At 38.6% G+C, this 12,791-nt stretch overlaps 1 protein-coding gene across 1 annotated transcript in view; it reads left to right on the top strand.

Moving 5' to 3' along the window:
• LOC145261093 (laminin subunit alpha-like) overlaps window positions 1–12,791 on the top strand; it is a 192,906-nt gene that overhangs the window by 83,844 nt on the left and 96,271 nt on the right. Inside the window, exons 23-27 of the mRNA XM_080119281.1 lie at window positions 617–761; window positions 3,185–3,311; window positions 7,461–7,606; window positions 9,408–9,523; window positions 11,350–11,564. Of these exons, the coding sequence (XP_079975407.1) occupies window positions 617–761; window positions 3,185–3,311; window positions 7,461–7,606; window positions 9,408–9,523; window positions 11,350–11,564 (749 nt within the window). The remainder of the gene's footprint in view (window positions 1–616; window positions 762–3,184; window positions 3,312–7,460; window positions 7,607–9,407; window positions 9,524–11,349; window positions 11,565–12,791) is intronic.

The following is a 12,791-nucleotide window of genomic DNA, read 5'->3' as shown; positions in this document are numbered from 1 at the left end:
AACAAATCAGTAATCCATATACTGCAACATGCGGAAATTGTGCACCCCTCACCAAACACAATAATAGTCACCAAGTAGACATGTATCCAGTTTTAAAAAATACAGGAAAAAAAATACAATAGTGATTCACAAATCGATAGAACAAATCTCCTAGTAATGAACTGATAGGAACTGAAACCTAGCTAGTGAGTTGAGGATATACGTTGCATGGTGAGAAATGAGAATGAACAGCTGATCGTAAAGACAAGATCAAACTTGAACTCCAAATTAAATCTAAACAGTATATGGAAACGTGCAGAATAGATTTTCATGTTATGGACACATTAAAAGAATGGATGATAAATCTTGGGTTAGTTGTAGAACAGTTGAAGTAGCAGTTAGTTGGTTGGGGGAAAGCCAAATAAAAAAGCAAGGGGACGCTGATAAAAATGAAAGATGGATAAAGACTTGGTTAGAGATAAGTTAGTTTGGAAGTTAATTTCGAGAAAATGTCCAACATATTCCAACAATTAAAATTAAATTTAAATTAAATTTATTTTTTTAAATATTTTAATCTATTTTCTTTATTTGAAAATTTATTTTTTTTAAAAAATGTTAAAATTTTTCTATTTTCTAGATGCATTTCCTCTCAATTTCTTACTCCTGTTGGTTCCGATACAATTGAAGCTGAGAGCGGATTTAACGAAGATCGTAAAGCTACGAGCCTCCCTCCTGATATTTGGGATGAGGCAAGTGGGCTGATTAAATTGGACAGTGAAGAGGTAAATTTTCTTGAATGAAACCAATTTTAATATTTGTATATAAAATATTAACAATTTTTATACCTAGACACTAGTGCTTTATGCTTATGCAATCATCAGTGTAGGATGTGACAATTACTGCCAGTCAGGAGATTCAAACAAAGTCAGTTATCTTTGACTCCCAAGACTGTTATACTATTTCCAGAGTTAACAGAAATGAACACCTTACAGGGTGGAATGATCAATTTGTCGCCCCAAAGAAAACACAGCTTTTATTGAAAAAAGAAAAAAAATCAATTTAGGCAACTTATGTAGTAGAGCTGACATCTATTCAGTGTATTCATTTATTTTTATTTCGGACTATTATTCTCATCTTTATTAGTTGTTTTTGATCTTTTATTGGTTTTGTTTATTTACGTTTCGGCCAACTATTCCTCTGGCCTTCGTCAGGTGGCCAGAGGAATAGTTGGCCGAAACGTTGTGAATAAACAAAACCAATAAAAGATCAAAAACTAATAAAGATGAGAATAGTCAGAAATAAATAAATGAATATATATAATGCTCATCTTAAAAATGAATTCCAATTAAGGATTAATATATATATATTCAGTGTAGTTGACTTCAGTCTAAATCACTCACTCAATACGGGTCCAGAACTGGGAGCATGCCTTTTCACAAGCGATCAGGCTGGCTTTGGTGTTGAGAGGTCCTGTTCTTGGCGTATGACCAAACGGTCCAGCAGGTTCAGGTCGGGGAGGAGGAAGAGTAGTTAGAAGATGGTACAAAGTTGTGGCACTCTTTCTGAAGCCAAGCCTGGATCTCTTTGAACTTGTGGGGTTGATGCCGAGTCCTGCTGCCACACCCAGGTGGTCCTGGATATAACCTTAAACTATATCCAGTGGTGAGGCCCAGCTTCAGGGCTTTGGGGAGTGTGGAGCCACCCTTTAATTACCATTGCTCCCAGGTCCACTCTGATCCAGAGTAGTAGTACCTGTTATGGTCCCAACTATGGGTCAAATAGAAACCGAAAACAAATATATTCTATTAAAAAAATGTTTTCTTCAAAATCTTTGGATTTAGCATTAAATAACCCGAGAAGGGTTGATATGCCGTAAAACCACCAACCAGCTACACCCATGGTCTGCTACCTGATTGCACCAGAGGATCACCATTCTTCAGCACATCCAAGTATACTTCGGTATTGACTTTTAAGCCGACTGCAAAGGTTAGGTTGCATGTGCCCCTCACTTGAAACCACACCAAAGGCCACAACTGTCGCCGGAAACTTCATAGAGCTGTGCCCCTCAAACGTTGAACAGTCCAGATTTGCATTTTGAGGGTGTTGGCAATGGTCCTGTTTTCATAACTTGGATCTGTAGAGCAGAAGTTGTACAGTGGAGCCTCTCCAATCTCCCTTGTTGAACATTGTCAGACATAATAGAAGGTTCTTATCGCTCTTGGGATTTGTAGACAACTGGCCAACTAGATGATCTGCAACAAAAAACCGGTTTTCATAAAATGGAAATGGAATCATGTCTTTGCTAGAGCGACAATTTTATCGTTCCATCTTGTATTTAGGGAGATTAAGTACCTATGACTGCCAAATTGATGGACATGAATTGTAAGCAGTGCTCAATGACAGCAAGTCAAAATGTTGCATCTTTGATTCCCCGCTTTTTCTTAATTCTATATGCATACGTTAATTTTTGACGTTTGCAATTATTACATGTCTATGATGACTAAGTTAGCTAGTGTGAATTTTAACAAGGGTCACAGTGTGTGATAACCCAGATCTGTGAAACCATCATTCCCAGAGTTGAATGAAGGATTAGTGATATAAAGTTGAGACAAGAAGCAACAACACAAAAAGGTTGACTAATGACGTCACATTTTTTTTACTAAAATGAAACTAAGGTTCTCAAATCTGTCTCTCCATGGAAGCCGTGCGAATAAGACCTCCCCAATGTTAAAATTTAAGTGGAATGTTAAGTCTGTTTATGCACGTCACTCCTTTTAAGTTTGCTAGTTATTTACTTAAACTTAATTTTCTTAGATAGCATTAGTTTCTCTCTCCTGAATAAATTCTCTGAATAAAACCTTTAAAAATAATTCGCTGAACGTCTCTTCGCAGCTTTTTCTACATAAAAAAAAAAGCTTGCTGTATAGCAACCTTGGATGAAAACAATGACAAAAATGCGATTGTAAATGACTAAAATGCATAAAGCACAATTTTTAATTTAAAGTATTAAAGAATTATACATTTGCATTGAAGTATAAAAAGAATTTTAACTGAACTGTTTATATTTAAAGGTGTCACCTTTTATCAAGGCTAAAAACCACATGAGGATAATTTGATAAGATGGATAAATTGACAGTTGAATGCATGTGCTTCTTCAATCAAAATAAAACCAATGCCTTTTCTAAACTTAATTTTTTATTCTTAGCCATCCATCGATATTGTTGGTACCGTGAGACCAAATGAGCATGTCATGGTTGTTCATTATTACCAACCATCTCATCCGGGCTTCGATGTCACCGTCACTGTGCATACGAAGGACCGAGAATTCAAAGGTAACTTTTTTTTTTTTTTTTTTTTTTTTTTTGTGATTTCTTTTTCTTCCTATTGCCTGGATGGTCCTGGATATCACCTTCCACTATATCCAGTGAGGCCCCAGCTTCAGGTCTTTGGGGAGTGTGGAGCCACCCTTTAATTACCATCGCTCCCAGGTCCACTCTGACCCGGAGTAGTAGTACCTGCTAGGGTCGCAACTATGGGTTAAATAGAAACAGACTTGAAAACAAATATATTCTATTAAAATATTTTTCTTAAATCTTTGGATTCGGCATTAAATAACCTGAAAAGGGTTGATATGCCGTAAAACAACCAACCAATCATATTGTATGGAGTCTTAAATTATGTGACTGGTTAGAAGCAAGAAGTCTTACCGTGGGTGCTCAGCGAGTGAGTTCAGGCGAAGAAAAGGAAGAACAAACATGGCGGCCAGCATTTTTATTTCCTCCGTTCTCGCATAATCTCGTGTGCATGAAGACGGAACCTATAAAACGATGTTCATTTCTGGGTGCTGCGAGATGATTCCCGATCAGCCAGGAGAGAAGGCAACGAGAGAAGAGACAGGACTGTAGCGATAATCTTACTTGAACATTCCGGTTGTGTATTTGAGGTGACCCCCCCCCCTATTTTACATCAAGCTATTTCGGCGATGGCCAACGCAGGCTTAAGCAACATGATTAAGCCTTTTAATGGCGACGGTGATGTGGTGGGATGGCTTAAAAAAGTGGACCTTGTAGCAAGGATTAAGACGCTGGATGTGAGTGAGCTGCTTAGAACTGCAAAAATCTTGGGGAGCACCCAGCCCACGGAGCCTGCAGGAAGTTCTTGCAATGGACAGTGTTACAAATGCAATCAAAGAGGCCATTTAGTGGTAAAATGAACAAGGCCGGGGAGGAAAGAAAATTGTCGATCAAAGATCAGGACTTCCGAGCCGAATTCAGCGGAGAGCGGTGGACGGTGGAGTGGGCATGGAAACATCAAGCGCCATCGCTGACAAACAGGGTGGCGTGCTACACAAATTCACTTAGAGGAGGGGCGAGAAAGGAGTTTGAGCAGGAAGTCGACCGATGGATTGAGGAGGGGATACTGATGCCTTGGACGGATGATGTGGAGTCGGGCATTTTGCCGTTGATGGCTGTTCTGCAAACAACTAAAGGGAAAGTAAGACCGGTCCTGGATTTCCGAGAGCTGAACGGCCATGTTAAGTGCCATACGGGAGGCGACACCATAGATGTGTGCAGTGAGACCATTAGGGAATGGAGGCAGATGAATGGCACATCTACGTTGGTAGATCTAAAATCTGCCTATTTGCAACTCCATGTTGCCAAGAAGCTCTGGAAATATCAGTTGGTCAAGTACAAAGGCAAAACCTACTGCCTTACGCGAGTAGGGTTCGGGTTAAATTCGGCACCCAAGATTGTCAACTATCCTCAGGAAGATTCTGGAGACAATGGGAAAGGGATATGGGGTAGTGAGCTCATACATAGACGACATTCTGGTGAATGAAACTGTGGTAACTGCCAAGGAGGTGGTAGCTCATTTGAAGAAGTTCGGGTTGGTCGCCAAAGAGCCGGAAAAATTAGACGGAGGGGCTGCTTTGGGCCTAAAACTGAAATGAGGTGCGTCAGGCGGCCTAGAGTTTCGCAGAGGAAACGAGATCCCACAACTGAAGCAGGAGCTCAACAGACGTGAACTTTTTTCCATATGCGGAAAGTTGATCGGACATTACCCCATTGCTAGCTGGCTTAGACCAGCATGCAGCTACATAAAGAGACACGCTGAAGGACGAGGATGGAATGATAAGGTGGGAGAAAGAACGGTCGCCATGATGGAAGAGCTCCTGAAAGAAGCAGAACGGCAAGACCCAGTCCGGGGAACCTGGAACATACCGCGAACATTGGATGGAGTCGTGTGGTGCGATGCGAGCAGCATTGCAACAGGGGTCATTTTGGAAATTGGAGGAGTAGTTGCAGAAGATGCAGCCTGGTTGAGGAAAAAGAATGACGTTCGCCACATTGATGTGGCGGAATTAGACGCGACAATAAAAGGAGTCAATCTGGCCTTGAAATGAGGACTACGTGACATCTGCATCAAAACACTCTGCCACGGTGTTTGCTTGGCTAAAGTATCATTTCAAGCGAAAAAAGGATAAAAACGAAAGGGGCTGCGGAGATGTTAGTGAAGCGCAGGCTTGGGGTGCTGGCTGGGCTGATGCAAGAGTTTTGTTTGAAGCTTCGCGTAGACATGGAGGCTTCAGAAAAGAACCGAGCAGATGCTCTCACGAGAATGAAGAGTTGCCAAAGAAAGATGTTGTTGCTGCATCGGATCTAGGTGATGTTGGCGTGCGAGAACTGCACAATTTGCACTATATGGGGGTAGAGAGGACTTGGTACTTAGTGAAAAAAGTTGACCCGAGGATCACCAAGGAGCAGGTGAGGCAAGTGGTCAGGACATGCGACAGATGTCAGTCGATTGATCCTGCTCCAAGCATGCATGAAGCTGGCCAATTGGAGGTGAGTGGGACCTGGGAGAGACTGGCATGCGATGTCACCCATTACAGGGGTGGACTTTACCTGACCATGATTGACTGTGGGCCTGGGCGATTTGCCCTATGGAAGAAGCCACGTGGAGGAACAGGCAATGAAATAGCGGCAATCCTTGATGAGGTGTTTTTGGAGCGAGGCCCTGTGGAAGAGTTGTTAACCGACAACGGGACTGCGTTCAAGTCGGTAGCAGTGACAGAAGTACTGAAGAAATGAAAGATCCAACAATTTTTCAGAGCTGCCTACAGACCTAGTGGCAACGGGATCGTAGAGACAAACCACCGCACCATAAAGGCAGTTGCGGAAAGAGGAGGCACCTCACCTGAGCAAGCCGTCTTCTGGTATAACATGTCGCCTAAACTGGGACAAGTACCAGAGATGGTCCCGCAACTGTCAATGTTTGCATATTCCTGGAGACATCCCAGGGTGGAGCCGAGAAGTAGAGGCCACAGGGACAATTAAACTCGGGGACGAGGTATGGGTGAAGCCACCGGGGGCGCGATGCACCACACAATGGAGTAGAGGTCGCGTGACTGGGAGGAACACTAGTAACATTGTGGTGGAAGGAGTCCCGAGGCACATTCTCGACGTCAGACCAGTTGAGGGCGAAGCAGTGGAGGGGAGTGTGCAGCCACAGGAGGAGGACGAGACACCTCAGAGGCCAAGTAGAGAGAGGCGACCGCCACAGTGGATGAAACTATGAAATGTGATCTTGATATCAGGGAGGCATGTGGTTAGAAGCAAGAAAGAAGTCTTACCGTTGGTGCTCAGCGAGTGAGTTCAGGCGAAGAAAAGGAAGAACAAACATGGCGGCCAGCATTTTTATTTCCTCCGTTCTCGCATAATCTCGTGTGCATGAAGACGGAACCTATAAAACGATGTTCATTTCTGGGTGCTGCGAGATGATTCCCGATCAGCCAGGAGAGAAGGCAACGAGAGAAGAGACAGGACTGTAGCGATAATCTTACTCGAACATTCCGGTTGTGTATTTGAGGTGAACCCCCCCCCCCATTTTACATCAGTGACTATGGCATAATGAAGCAGTGACTTATTCAGTGACAATGTAACGGGTATTAAAGTCGCGGCTGAAGTTTACTTCCTCTTTTTCTCGTTTTGTTTGACTGCAGTGGTAATATCAATTTCGTCCTCTCCTTGGCTTTTTTTAGATTAGATCTTTACAAAGGTTTGGTAACTTCTTGTGTAGCCAAAATTTCCTGCGACAAAAAAAATTGCATGGCAGCCATCTTGAATACGATTCTATTAAAAACAAAAAATTGCATGGCAGCCATCTTGAATATGATTCTATTAAAAAACAAAAAATTGCCAACTTATTTAAATTACAAATTTTACAAGTTTATATTTAATTGTATAATTTCTTCAAAGTTTATATTTAATTGTATAATTTCTTCAAAGTTTATATTTAATTGTATAATTTAATTGAATATCAAGTTTATATTTAGTTGTATAATTTATTCAAAGTTTATATTTAATTGTATAATTTAATTGAATATCAAGTTTATATTTAGTTGTATAATTTATTCAAAGTTAATTGCAAAGTATTTAATTGAATATCAAGTTGAAATAAATGTATATTTTATTCTACAGGAATTCTGAAAGCCAAGTTTTGCTCTAGTGCCTCTGGGTGTCGGGCGATTGTTGAATTTGGGAACAAGGGTCAATATTTCTTGGATATTGAAGACAGGGAGATTCGTATCAATTTTAACTCTACCTCTGCTGTAGACTTCTGGCTGGTAAGCAATTTAATTTTTTTTTTCAATTCTATGATCGTCTAGTATAATAGATTTTCAAACAAATGCGTTTCTGGTAAAAACCTTGTCATGGGAAAATTTGTATAAATTTCAAGAATTATGAAAAGATTCAATGGAAAAATAATTACAAGTGAAAATAGAATTTAGTTTTATTGAATGTTTTAATGTAGAAGAGTTGTGCGACTAATTCTGTATGACAAACTGGTTTATCTCCTTAACTTCCCTTGCAATCATTGAAAAAATAGAAAATGTCGAATTGCTAGTGTCTCCTTATTTATTTATTTTTTTTTTAATATAAAGAAATCTACCACATCTACTGGATTGCTTTCATATTTAATTTATACTAATTTCGACATGGCACGAAAGTATGACGTTTTTATCTAAAATGCCTTTATTCAAAATTCCATTATACTGTACAAGCGGCCAAGATTTAAAGAAACTTAAACAAGAATCTGTGTTCTAAGTATTAATCATTAGTGAGAATATCATTTCAAACGTAGACGTGACAAACGAAAAATGTTTAAATTTTGGTGCGATGGGTGGAGAGAATGCTATTTCACGCTAAAGCACATTTTAAACATTACATAAAATCTTCAATGTTGTATTTTAACTACACAACAATCTGGTGTAGTTCGACTCGGGTGTATAGAAAAGTAAAAAAAAACAACCTAAAAACGCTAACATAGTTGCTCAATAGCTTTTTTTATTTCATGCTTCCACAATATGCTTAAATGATACTTTAATTTATACAAATTTTGCATTGTTAGAACCAATTCTCCATATTGTAATCAATATAGTTTCAAAAATTAAAAAAAAAAAAAGACTTGGGTGAACTCGGCTAGAATTGAAATGAAAAAATTTAGCTCTCCAGAGCTAAGGCCACATGCATATCCAAACTTTATAAATTAAGACTTAAATGTATATTTGTGCATGCGTAAAGTTTGACCTATGCCTGCAGAGTTCCAATTTTTCACTTTTGGCCTTTTAGCAGCCTTTTTAACCCTTCTGCTAAATAAATCTTATTGGTCTCACAGGTTTGAATAGCTTATCAAGTTTCGTGTCTATATCAAAAATTTACCTTTCAACAAGTGTTTATTTATATATATATATATATATATATATATATATATATATAATCAGGCTGCCTTAAAACAACTTTGAATGAAAACGAAACGTGCATGAAGAATTGCCCTAGATAATAAGCAGAACAGATTAGCATATAACGCTTTAACTTCTAAGGCTACAGGATGGCCCACTTAAAAGTAACCCAATCTCTCTAATCTTTCTCTTACCGACCAACTGACACCACTAGACAGAATGCAATTCTGTTTCCAACAAGATGGCGCTACATGCCACACCTCTTGCAGATCACTGACACGAGTTCATGACATGTTTATGAAAGAACAATAAGCAAAGGGTTTTGGGCCCCCCATGTTCCCCAAACTTGTCATTTTTATCTTTGGGGGGGGGCTTTAAAACAAAGCAAATAATCCTCACAATCGAGACCAACTAAAAGAACATTACCCGCGCTATAAGGGGAATCACCAGAGATTTACAGGCATATCTGCAAACGTTAAACTTGTCCAGGAATGCATAGATATCAGTGGGGAACACTTCCAGCATCTTTTTATAACCCTACAGGTAATCTAAAAAGAATGTTCCTCCTCTACTATATTTTATGGACCACTTTTAAGTGAGCCACCCTGGGTGATGAGATTGAGGGAGGGGGATCAACTTTATGATGTACTATATAATTGAATTTTTCCTACGTATTTTCTTTTAGGATTATGTGATGCTAATCGCTTCCTCACAGTACTCGCCAAATGTCTTGGAATTCATTCCAATTGATAAATCTGCCGAATTTCTCAGTGAATGTGTGGACGAGACCTTCCAACTCAAGTTAGTATTTTTGTTCTTCTTGGATTTTGATGTTTATAAATACTAACTAGACATATTTAAATTAGTTTTCTCAATATACTAACGGGTGTAGGCATAATTCCAAAAGTAATACCTACTTTTCAGCTCAAGTTGAAGATACAAAGACGGAAGTGGTATCACTAAAACGAGGGACCTTTTGTACTCAGAACCTATTTTTACAGTGTCATCGGCATTCTAAATGCACTTTTGCTAAAAATTCAACGACATGTTTCTGATGCACGTCTATGATGGGTTGCTTTTTTTAGTCACGATCTGCAGCAGATGAAGCTTTCAGGTCATTAATGCAGAAGTTCAATTATAATGGTACAATTTGTAATCCCCTCTGATCTATTCGATCAAAAAAACAAAAGGTATAACCCTTGTAAATGATTGTATCAAGACTACGGCACAATCACGTTGACACACCGGTTCTGACCAGATCACCGAAGTTAAGCAACATTGAGCCTGGCCAGTACCAGATGGGTGATCATTTGGGAAGGCAAGGCGCTGTATGTAGGTTGGGAAACTGGCGCAGTCTATCCCCATCTGAAGGGTAGATGGGGCTCTCTTAAGCCGTGGTAGGCAACCCATCTAGTGATTGTCACGATAAAAAATACCCTTGATAGCCTTGGAGAAATTAAGTATTCAGCTACAGATAAAATTTGAATTGCATTACAAACTCGTGTAGGGAGTTCAATCTCTGCTGCGGCTGCATCTTACATTACATTAAGACTAACTGGGCCAATGTAAATTACGTGGCAGGGGTGGGTTATTTATGCAGTAGCTGGTCCTGCATAAAATTTTTAAAACTTTGTGCAAGAACAATCAAAATTTTGAATTGTAATAGCATTTACAACATAGAAATGATGTCTTAAATTTCAATAAAAATATTTGTTACAATTGATAATTTTTCAGCGTTCTTTCGTTTCGGCTTCCTAATTTTTCCTTTTATCTTCCTCTCCCATTCCGATCCTCAAACTTCACCTTTCTCAATATCTGTTGATATTTAAGCACAATAAAAAAAGCACACCTGTCTTCAATTTTGACGGTTTTACAATTTGTCATTGATCTGAGATCGCACGCTTCTAAGATTCGTTCATTTTTTTTTTCATCTTCATTTGGACGCTAATAAGCTGTCAGTAAGTTTTCACGAGCAGTTTACAAAAACTTTTTTCTGTTTTTTTTTTTTTTTTTTTTTTTTTTTTTTAAGGGGGGCATTCAATTGTAGAACTTGTATAGTTTTTAACAGGTGCTCTACAGTTTAACTTTTTCCATAAGTAACGTGCTGACATTAACCGAACAGAACTGTTTAATATTTCACAAAAATTTTGTTTACATTGGTGGGTGAGTGTTGTGGCGGCTGCCATCATTATTTATTCTGCTTGGTTAATATCGCATTACTTACAGAAAATGGTTAAACTGCAGAAGCACCTATTAAAAACTATACAAGTTCTATAATTGAATACCCCTCTCCAAAAAACACGAAAAGTAAGTTGTGTTTTTTTTTTTTTTTTTTTTTTTTTTTTTTTTTTTTTTTTTTTTTATTGACAGCATTATTAGCGTTCTAAACTAAAAGATGAAAAAAAAAAAAAAATGAACGAATCTCTTAGTTGTCTCCCTCAAAGCAATGACAAATTGTAAAGCAGTGCCCAAATATTCATAGATCCAGACTCAGCTGAAATCTCCCAGGTAGTCACACAAAGGCAGGATTGGAAGTTACTGAGTGCTATTTTTAAATATAAATGTTGAATGTCTAAGTTTCAGAAAATTGTCATTGTAGTAAGACTACCCGTTTTCAATTCTCCTAGGCCTGGTCGAGAAAGCCTGAAAATGTGTCGCAACCGTTTGTTCGCATTAACTGCCGACTACAATAACGGTGCACTTCATTGCCGCTGTAATGTCGATGGTTCTCTAAGCTTCTCCTGCAAACCATTTGGAGGTCAGTGTCGCTGCCGACCAAACATTATTGGGCGTGATTGCTCCTCCTGCAAGTCTGGATATTATGGATTCCCCAGATGCCGACGTAAGTATTCGCTCTTGAAATTTATCTGGCAGTTTCTTAAACTGCTTTCGATGGTATTGGGTAAGGTCTTCTTGCAAACCAAAACTCTTTACCAACCTGTTCTTAGGCTTTCTGACCTAAAATGTAATAAACATTTTCTTCACTTTCTCTTTGCAAATCAGTTTGAAACTTAATATATAGGGTATTCAAACCATGCGAAAATTTTATGTTTGGGTTTTAACCGGGGATAATCTGTGAAAATTAAAATTGGAATTTGCCAGATGAAGGTTGAACGACGGCATTATGAATATGCATGCGTAGGTATTGATTCAGGTTTTAAGTTTTAGCCTTGTAACAAACGGGTTTCCATAGATCAGGCATTAACGTTGAACGAAAAATTAAATCGTAAGCAAAACGTTTTGGTTTCGATTCTCAGTGGTGGCGCACTTTTATTAAACTTTTAAATCATTGGGTCTAATATAATAATAAATACGAAATCTGCATAGTATTGATATTGGACCCAATATATTAAGTCTGTAAACTAAAAGCTGACACCTTGGTAGACAATTTTTTTAAACGTGTGGTAAATAAAAAGGTTTGTATTTACTATATCTTTTTTACGCAAGTATAAATCATGTAAAATATTTGCATGAATATAATTACACGTAATAGTTAACTAAAAATGATCATCCCATAAGAAAACCGAAAATAAACTAATATGGAATTAAAATGCTAATTTAAAAATAGGCAAGTTAGCTAGATCTTTTGCAGATGAATGCAATTCCTTGACCCATATATGTTCTATTTTCTTAGAAAAAAGACCAGCCTTTTTATTTTTCTTGGTCTTTGGTCCGGGATTGGGGTGTAGTAGTTTGTTCTGATACTGCACTTGTCCTTGGTCAATGGGAGGGAGGCCCTCTATACTGGAACGATTATTTTTGGTCCCTACCAGAGTGCCCCTTTTGCCCTTCCTTTGGGAGCTGGCTTCCCCCCCCCCCACACATTAAAAACTACCTTGTGTCACATTTTGCTTTTATGGGGAAGCAAAATACCAATAGAAAGAAGCATTTTTAATATGAAAAAAAATCCAAATTAGAAGAGTATAGATTAATCACCTTGTTCTCGTTTAACTTATGCTTTTGTTTCACAGGCAAGTGTCAAATCAGCATACATCTTTTCCAGGCAATCTGTACGAAACTTCCTGAACAATGTCTCTACAAATGCAAAGCAACGGACTCTGTATAGTGA

The sequence above is a fragment of the Euprymna scolopes genome, chromosome 37, assembly GCF_053919585.1.
Source record: "Euprymna scolopes isolate OS-2025 chromosome 37, ASM5391958v1, whole genome shotgun sequence".
Taxonomy (NCBI): Eukaryota; Metazoa; Mollusca; class Cephalopoda; order Sepiida; family Sepiolidae; genus Euprymna; species Euprymna scolopes.
The sequence above is the reverse complement of the archived record's forward strand: the minus strand, read 5'-3'. Positions and strand labels throughout refer to the sequence as shown.